Source organism: Lolium perenne, chromosome 4 (assembly GCF_019359855.2).
Source record: "Lolium perenne isolate Kyuss_39 chromosome 4, Kyuss_2.0, whole genome shotgun sequence".
NCBI classification, from domain to species: domain Eukaryota; kingdom Viridiplantae; phylum Streptophyta; class Magnoliopsida; order Poales; family Poaceae; genus Lolium; species Lolium perenne.
The window spans coordinates 244323063-244332920 of NC_067247.2; the positions used below are offsets into that span (position 1 = coordinate 244323063).

At 40.5% G+C, this 9858-nt stretch overlaps 1 protein-coding gene across 1 annotated transcript; it reads right to left on the minus strand.

Annotated features, from left to right (window-relative positions):
• Nucleotides 1-2557: 2557 nt before the first annotated feature.
• Nucleotides 2558-5158, minus strand: LOC127332424 (small ribosomal subunit protein uS2y). Its single transcript, XM_051358727.2, has 5 exons — nucleotides 4917-5158; nucleotides 3724-3986; nucleotides 3438-3635; nucleotides 3146-3308; nucleotides 2558-2900 (listed from the first exon to the last, which is right to left on the minus strand). The coding sequence occupies exons 1-5, from the start codon at nucleotides 5059-5061 to the stop codon at nucleotides 2773-2775; spliced, it is 897 nt and encodes a 298-aa protein (XP_051214687.1). The 5' UTR covers nucleotides 5062-5158; the 3' UTR covers nucleotides 2558-2772.
• Nucleotides 5159-9858: the final 4700 nt, after the last annotated feature.

A 9858-nucleotide genomic window follows, 5' to 3' on the forward strand; every position in this document is an offset into this window, starting at 1 on the left:
GTCTCGACGAGATCTTCAAAACAAGCACCCATGTTAATATGTTTCGAAAAAAAAAATTTCTGGCTAAAAGTTATCAAGTCTCTCTATTTGAATAATCAACCCCTCCATATTTGAGTGATCAACGGTAAATGTATAAAATTATCAACCTGGTGCAGACTATTGAGAAAAAGTTCTGCATGCATGCACAAAATAGACGAATTTGCTGACGTCAGTGAAATCTTTTCCAAATTTGTAAATTCAAAACGTTTTAACTTTAAAACGACAACTCCAAATTAAGATCCGCTTTCACCAATAAATCTGTCTCGACGAGATCTTCAAAACTAGCACCCATGTTGATATGTTTCGAGAAAAAAAATTTCGGGCTAAAAGTTATCAACCCTTTCTAGTTGAATAATCAACCCCTCCGTACTTGAGTGATCAACGGTAAATGTATAAAATTATAGACCTGGTGCAGACTATTGAGAAAAAGTTGTGCATGCATGCACAAAATAGACGAATTTGCTGATGTCAGCGGAATCTTTTCCAAATTTAAAAATTTAAAATATTTTAACTTTCAAACGACAACTCCAAATTAAGATCCGCTTTCACCAATAAATCCGTCTCGACGAGATCTTCAAAACTAACACCCATGTTGATATGTTTCGAGAAACTTTTTTCGGGCTAAAAGTTATCAAGCCTCTCTATTTGAATAATCAACCCCTCCGTACTTGAGTGATCAACGGTAAATGTATAAAATTATCAACCTGGTGCAGGGTATTGAGGAAAAGTTCTGCATGCATGCACAAATAGACGAATGTGCTGATGTCAGCGAAATATTTTCCAAATTCGAAAATTCAAAACGTTTTAACTTTCAAACAACAACTCCAAATTAAGATTCGCTTTCACCAATAAATCTGTCTCGACGAGATCTTCAAAACTAGCACCCATGTTGATATGTTTCGAGAAAAAAAAATCGGGCTAAAAGTTATCAAGCCTCTCTGTTTTGAATAATCAACCCCTCCGTACTTAAGTGATCAACGGTAAATGTATAAAATTATCGACCCCAAAGTTAATTTTATTTTAAACGTTTTAGCGAATATTTTTTTAGTTTAGAATCTATCAACCCGGTGTCCTGTTATTTATCAACAGTAAATATAAATAACTACCAATCCTTAAAATCTAGCTTCATTTCGAATATTTTGCCGACTCTTTTTAGTTTACAAGTTATCAACCCGGTCCTCCGTTATTTATTAATGGTAATTATAGAAAAACTACCAACCTTAAAAAGTATTTTATTTAGAATATTTTAGCGAACATTTTTTTATTTTACAAGCTATCAACCTGGTGCCTCGTTATTTATCAACTGTAAATATAAAATAAATAATAACCCTAAAAAGTATTTCATTTAGAATATTTTAGCGACTCTCTTTTAATTTACAAGCTATCAACCCGGTGGGCCGCAATTTATCAATGGTAAATATAAATAAATGTCAAGCCTAAAAAATTAATTTAATTTGAAATATGTAGCGACTCTTTTTTTGTTTACAAGTTATCAACCCGGTGCCCCGTTATTTATCAACGGTAAATATAAATACCTAGCAACCCTAAAAAGTAAATTTCATTTAGAATATTTTATCAATTTTTGTTAGCTTAGAACTTAAAACAGTACTTAATTTGAGTAGCAAGTGGTAGTTCATTTGAGTTGCAAGTGGATCTCCCCACCCGTTATTTTCCCCCTTAAAAACCACTGGCCCGAAAAAGGGAATTATAAAAATTAATCCAGAAAAACATGAATTACCGTACGAAATAACAACATAAAGGAATTACAAAAAAGAAAAGAATTGTCAAAAGGGAATTGCAAATAAAGAGAATTGAAAGTATGCGTCGTGCTGAAAAAAGAGCGAAATGCTCTGTGCATGAATGCAGCAACTTGTGAGAGCTAGCCTCGTGCTGAAAAGTTGGCTCATTAAATGCAAACCCATGAGATACTTTATGCATGCATGTAGTGTGAACGCTCTTGGCTATATGCAACTTGCAAGTGGGAACGTGAGCTGTTAGTGTGAACACAAAGCTACATGTGAACATAATTAAACACTACAAGACAAAAAGGAATTGATTTCGCGCATGGCGCGAGCGCTGCCGCGCCAACGAAAGTGATCGCTCCAGCGATCGATTGCCAGGAAGGGGATTTGGCCCTTACCATGTATTCCCTCCTTCATAAAATATGATGTCTATTGTTTTTTTTTGTCAAAGTCAAATTATTTGAAGTTTGACTAACTATATATGTCAAAATATAAACATCTAAGATACCAAATGTACACAATATGAAAGTATATTTCATGACCATTCTAACAATATTGGTATGAAATTATACTGTTGACATCTTCTAGTGAAGTTTGACTTTGACCAGAAATTATAGGCATCCTATTTTAGGAGGGAGTATTTGCAACATTATTTAAAAGCAGATCTAAAAAAAAGTTAAGCCCGTAGATGGTAAAATGACATCAATTGATCTCCACTTCACAACAAAAAGAGAAATAGTGACATCAGAAGGATCAACCAGAAAACCGCATCAGTATGTTGCAAGGCATACATTCAATCCAAAAAAATGCCATTGCGGGAAGGTAACAAGCAAGGAATCGTATCGCAGTGTCAGCTGAGTAAACGCTCAAAATTGATTCTCACTTAACATTACACAGTATCATAACTGGGGGCTACCAAAACAGATCTGCTAATACGAACAACACGTTAAGTAACTCTTCTCTCCTTGATTGTCACCCACTCAACATCCTGTTACCAGCCAGTGGGGGCCGGAGCACTGCCTTCTTCCCAACCAGTGGCAGGAGCAGGGACAGCAGCAACAGCCGCATCAGCAGGAAGAGGGACGGCAGGTGCATCCCAACCTTCTCCGGCTACAGGAGCTGCACCCGAATAAACATGAGTGCTTCAGTTCCATGCTACGTTATTTCAAAAAGAAAGCATCATGACACCCCAATCAAGTTGTTCTGTATTCTGGTTCTTAAGTTAAAGAACCAACATTAGACAATATGAACAGACTAAAATAAGATGGCCAGTCAAATTATGAAGGAAAGTGGGGAGATGTTCAAGCTGAAGGCTGGATGTTCAGTAATAACTGGATTAGGTATAAGAAAAAAAGAAGACAAACCTGGAGCAGCAGCACCCCACTCAGCACCAGCTGGGCCTGCGGAGAGGGCAGGAAGATCACCCCAATTGTCCACTGCCGGGGCACCGTATTCGGGAGCTACTAGAGCCTCCTCTTCATCCACCTCCTTAGCTTCCTCTGGATCTCTGTAGAAGAAAAGATCAACCTACAAAAGACAAACAAGATCTATTAGCAATCAGAAGATGGAAGGAGCTAGTCATATGTTGCTTCCAAAGGCCAATCAAGAACATAAACATAAACAATTCAGGTGAGACTTCTGATCATCCAAGTTTACCATGACATCCCACTTATGTCCTGGGAGAATCGTGCCACGCATCTGCATAACCATCCTAGCAAGTAGCCAATATAGGCAACCAATGCTCTGCTTTCCCTTGTTGTTGGCAGGAATGCCAATATCAACATAGCGCATAGGTGAATCAGTGTCACAGAAGGCAATAGTTGGTATGTTGCCAAGAGCAGACTCCTTGATGGGCTGCACGCAATTAAACAAACACATTTAAAAGATGACCGATTTGCTGAATTTCATTGCAGAAAAGCCCATAATATCAAAAGAGCCATACCTGATGATCAGTTCTGGGGTCAGTCAGGATGAGAAGACGTGGCTCACTGAATGTGGTTTGCATCTGGTTAGTGAAGGTACCAGGGGTGTGCCTACCAGCAATGGCATTGGCACCAGTGTGCTGTGCAAACTTGAGGACGGCCCTCTGACCATAAGGCCTAGCAGACTGCACAATAATGTCCTGTGGATTCTCAATGGCAACAATCACTCTGGCAGCCAGCTGAAGCTTCTCCCAGGTTTTGCCAAGGTTGATAATGTAGATACCTACAAGAACATATACAAAGTAGCATAAGGAGAACTCCCCGGCACATTAATTACTTCTTTCTAGAATAAAAATCATTACAAGAAACACAAACAGCATTCCCTGCATTCGAGTGAAACAACAGAGTTCTAAACAGAACCGCTGTTGGAAGCTTTCAGCATATTCGTGACAACAGAACAAGCCAATAAGAAATCTAGAACACCACAATAGCATAGATATACCCAACCAGTTGTCGTGTACATACATAAAAAGCAGCTAAACATAAAAACATTGCATTCATGTCGACTCTTTTTTTTTTTTGAGAAACACAGTACAACGCAGACGCTCACATAAACGCGCATACACTCACCCCCATGAACGCACACACGCACACCCTACCCCTATGAGCACCTCCGAAAGACTGAGCCGGCGGGGATCTTGAAATTGACGAAGTCACCACTGGCGCCTCGCTGTCGACGGGAACGTCGCCTCCCACTGAATGAATATTCCGCCTTAATAAGACACACAGAATGTCAAATCTGGGATTTGAACTCTGGTGGGCTGGGGATACAACCACCCTCCTAACCACCCAACCTCAGGTTGGTTCTCGCATTCATGTCGACTCTTGAGGCTCACTAGCAGCTAAACTGTACGAACCAAATGTAGAAACCAGAATGCATGACTTCATATGGTCAAACAGTTAATCCACTCTACGAAGGAGCATCCACTAAACGAGGCAAAGTAATCATCTTGCACCCACAAGTAGCCGATGACATCCAGGTACATGAATTAAGGTGCAGCAAGGGAAACAGTACTCATACATCTTCGAAAATCTAAGTAAAGGGAAGTAACCTAATCATTAGTACAAACATAATTAGATCTATCTAAACAGGAGGATCTATGTCTGCTATGGTGGCGATCGCGTAGTTTTCGGGATGAGAGAGTCGAGGTACCGTCGGTTCGGCGCTTGTAGACGTAGCGCTCCATCTGGAAGTCGCAGTTCTTGGTGCCGAGGTGCACGTCGGCCGCCAGCATCATCTGAATGTCCTGCTCCCGCTGGGAGAGCGCCCGCGGGGCGCCGCCTGCGGCTGCCGCCATCCTCGCAGTCGCCGCCGCGTAGAGGACGTCGAGTTGCGGTTGAGGGCGAGGGCGCGAGCGCAAGAGTGGCTGGCGGCGCGATAAGGGATGGAGAGGGATCGAGCTGGGAGGTTTATATTAGTGGGCCTGTTGGGCTAAAACCCTAGATCTCCAACTATGTGATTTGACCGATGTCTGCTTATATCATATGTGATGTTTGTTATAGATTATCATAATTTTTCAAATATTATTTTTGAAACGAAATTCTACATGATTTTATACAAAAAAAAATACATAAGCAACTATAACCTAACTCTGACCAGGAAGCTTGACATCCAGGCTGCACATAGGACAGTACAAACTGATCTCATGAACATAACAAGTATATTTGTGGTATCCTCCATAAAAATAATTTCTTCACCTCAACATCTTAAGGTTTGCCAAACTTTCACCTACATGATTGTTAGCATTCACAAGCTCAAATTTTTCCATGCTCTCGCAAACTATCGTGCTAATCTTTGAGTGAAAACTGAAAAGAAAGGAAGAGCTAGGAAAACACATTGATGCAAATGGGTGCCAAAGCACCCCATGCAAGAAAAACAAAGAGTAATTCAAAAAAAGGTAAAAATATTCAAATGCATTTTGAAATCAAAGATGATCAAGTATTGTACTTGTGTAAAATATGTAGCGAGGGAATTACATTACTATCATTGTATCCTAGGTAAAAATAACAAAATAGAAACACCTCATGTCCATTTACTATTCACGCTATATTTCTCATAAAAAGAAATTCCTGAAGTCCATGGGAATCAATTTTTCCAATATTTAAGATTACTACAAATTTTGGGTTTATGGGATGTTTTTGCACCCAGGTGCCAAAAAAATCCTGTCTGGTGGAGCTAGGTCTATAATTTTCACCAGGCCATAATTTTAGTCACCTTGAGTTTATTTCGTTGCTTGTTATACTTGGGGTTTTCTAGGAAACCCTAGAAGCTAAGGTTGCCCATAAGTTTTCACACTATTTAATGAGGTGAGAGATGAGAGTGGTATCATAATATGATACCGTATCATAGCACGTAAAACTAGAAAACTTAATGGCAAAACATATCTTGTATACATATTTGCATTGAGGTTCTACAAAACATTAAATATAATGATACTATGATATTATCTTATGATACTATGCATTGTGGGGGTAGTATCATAAACTAGTATCATGTGCATGATACTAGTGTATGATACTTACTATTGTGACTAGTCTAAAGTTGAGAAGTAGGATCACGTCCATGCATAAATCCATACAACATAATATCATGGCACCGTACATCTAATACTCCCCTCAAATACACGATACCATTTCAATAGAATCCTAATTAAAGAAAGCATTTCGAGATGCGTCCTAAGCATTCAAAGGGATCGATCATTGACCGGACCAAATAAGACCAAAGAACCTGTGTTTTCTCTTGGTCTTTTTTAAGAGAAACAAAGAAGCTGACCATGTAGAAACTATGGAGTAAATCATGTGGCGTAAGATTAAGTGGATAAGGATGGACAGTTAATATGCATGCGTACATACTCAGCAAACAAAAAAGTGCAATATTCAGAGGGGTTCAGATCTAGCACTTCGTCCAGTCTTCAAAGGTAAAGGAAAAAAAGAACCAATATGTGGTTGGAGGGTTAAGAGGATAGTGACTCCCCTAGTCCATCCGAGCTTAAATCTTAGATTTAAGACTTTGATGTCTCAAGATCCGCCGGATCAGTTTCTTGGACTTAGTCTCTCGATGGTGTTTATAGGGATAGGGTGTGCATGTGTGCGTTCATAGGGATGAATGTATCTACGTATATATGAGTATCTGCGTCTGCACTATGTTTCGCAAAAAAAAAGGTAAAGCGAGAAAAGGTAGGTTGTGGCCAATCTGTGGTTAAGCACTCATATCTATCTTATCAACCAGAGAAAAAAATATCATCACCGCATAAAGGTAACAGGGCGATATTACTTCGTCAATGGTTCAGCCTGGGGTATGCTGCTTGCTGCACCCGCAGAAAGGGAAGTATGATCTAGCACTGATAGAATGTAATCGATTGTAACCTGTTAAACATTTTTTTTTATATTACCTCTGTTTTAAAAATAAGGCACACACTATTTTGAAACGAACTTTGGTAAAAAAAATGAAGCAATAAAATATTGATTATACCGTACATATTTGTTGTTGTTGGATTCGCATTGAAAAACACTTTCTAATTTTATACCAAAAATCTTTATATAATTGGAGTAATGTTTGGTTGAAGAAAAAGCACGAAAAACAAAGGTTTCTTATTCATTGGATGGAGGGAGTATGTGATGAAAAATGTATAGAACTGGCTGAAATAATTTTGAAAAGTAAGAAAGTTTTAGGTTGTTGCAATTGAGCTCACCAAAGGAAGGGGAAGTATGATCTAGCATTGACACCATGTTACTGCCTCTTCCCGACATGCATAACTTAGACAATGTGGGATATCATTCGTAGTTTTTTTTTAACAGGGTAGGCCCAAAGGGCCTCGAAGCTTCATTCACCAGGAGTGGAGTTACAATTTACATGAAGGACTAACATAAAGTTAAAATTACAACAAAGCTTAGACTTTTCGCATAAAGGACCATAGATAAAAACTGGAACACGTCATCGGGTCCTGTTACTTCTCCACCTTGCTGATATCCTGGGGACTAGACCACTTGGGACGCGATAACGGGAGCAAGCTATGCTGGAGCAGAGGGGCCTACTTGGTGGCACACCGGCCTGGAGGCTAAAAAGTGCCATCGTCCGCCAGCCGAGAGAAATGGAAGCCAACAAGAGATGTGAGAGTGGTCCATTCGACTATCTGAGACGACAACAAGCATCGGGCTGCCGTGAATGAACTCTCGGGAGAAGCTTCAAAAATCCCCTGGATCATATTCATCGCCCAACATCGAACGGTTTGCAGCTCACCCAACTCTAGTTCACAACGAGTAGAGGAGGGGAACTCCATACCTTGACTGCAAGCAACGGATCTACAAGGTAATGGCCTTTTATTGATGGAGGTACCAGCAGCCGCCTTCCCATAACCTTCGACTTCAACCGACGGAGTACCGCGACGAGGAAGGTAGTGAAAGTTCAGAGATGGTAAACCTAGAGGGGGGTGATTAGGTTTCTACAAATTTTAATTCTTTCTTTGCAATATTAGTCTTTGCGGAATATAAAGGTGAGCCTAATGCAAACTAGGTGAGGCACCCTATACAATGATACAAGTAACTCAAGCATGAAGGCTCTCACAGGAAAAATATAACACAAGTAATGAGTTCGGTTAGAGATAACCGGTAGCACGCGGAGATGAGGGTTTATTCCCCTGTTCCCTTCCTTTGCAAGAAGGTACGTCACGTTTGGAGGGGTGAACGTCTCGTGAAGGATTCCACAACGCCACGAAGGCTCACCCTATTCTCCGGAGCCTACCATGAAGGAATAGCTCACTCACTTGTGGTAGACTTTGAGGCAGCCTCCAAACCTTCACAATCTTGTCAGGAGAAAATCTACAGCCCGGATGCTTCCGGACCACTCTTGCCCACCTAGGATTTCCAAGGAACCCTAGAGAGCAAGTATCTTGATGAATACAAGGGGGAACAAGATTTTGCTTGGTGGAACTATAGATCAAGACCTCCTCTACCTTTTCCCCGGATGGATTTGAGTTTGGTTGGAGGAGGAGGGAGATCTGAAGGATTTGGAGCTCAACAATGGAGTATAAGAGAGAGGGAAATGTCTTGAGCTTTTGCACTGGTCTCCTTACCCCTTCAAGGAAGAAGAAGAAGGGGCTTATTGATACGTGTACAGCACGCGTCCGTTGGGAACCCCAAGAGGAAGGTGTGATGCGTACATCGGCAAGTTTTCCCTCAGTAAGAAACCAAGGTTTATCGAACCAGTAGGAGCCAAGAAGCACGTTGAAGGTTGATGGCGGCGAGATGTAGTGCGGCGCAACACCGGGGATTCCGGCGCCAACGTGGAACCTGCACAACACAACCAAAGTACTTTTCTCCAACGAAACAGTGAGGTTGTCAATCTCACCGGCTTGCTGTAACAAAGGATTAGATGTATAGTGTGGATGATGATTGTTTGCAGAAAACAGTAGAACAAGTATTGCAGTAGATTGTATTCGATTAAAAGAATGGACCGGGGTCCACAGTTCACTAGTGGTGTCTCTCCCATAACATAAATAGCATGTTGGGTGAACAAATTCAGTTGGGCAATTGACAAATAGAGAGGACATGACAATGCACATACATGATATGATGAGTATTGTGAGATTTAATTGGGCATTACGACAAAGTACATAGACCGCTATCCAGCATGCATCTATGCCTAAAAAGTCCACCTTCAGGTTATCATCCGAACCCCTTCCAGTATTAAGTTGCAAACAACAGACAATTGCATTAAGTATGGTGCGTAATGTAATCAATAACTACATCCTCAGACATAGCATCGATGTTTTATCCCTAGTGGCAACAGCACATCCACAACCTTAGAACTTTCTGTCATCGTCCTGCATTTAATGGAGGCATGAACCCACTATCGAGCATAAATACTCCCTCTTGGAGTTAAGAGTAAAAACTTGGCCAGAGCCTCTACTAATAACGGAGAGCATGCAAGATCATAAACAACACATAGGTAATAGATTGATAATCAACATAACATAGTATTCTCTATCCATCGGATCCCAACAAACACAACATATAACATTACAGATAGATGATCTTGATCATGTTAGGCAGCTCACAAGACCCGACAATGAAGCAAAATTAGGAGAAGATGACCA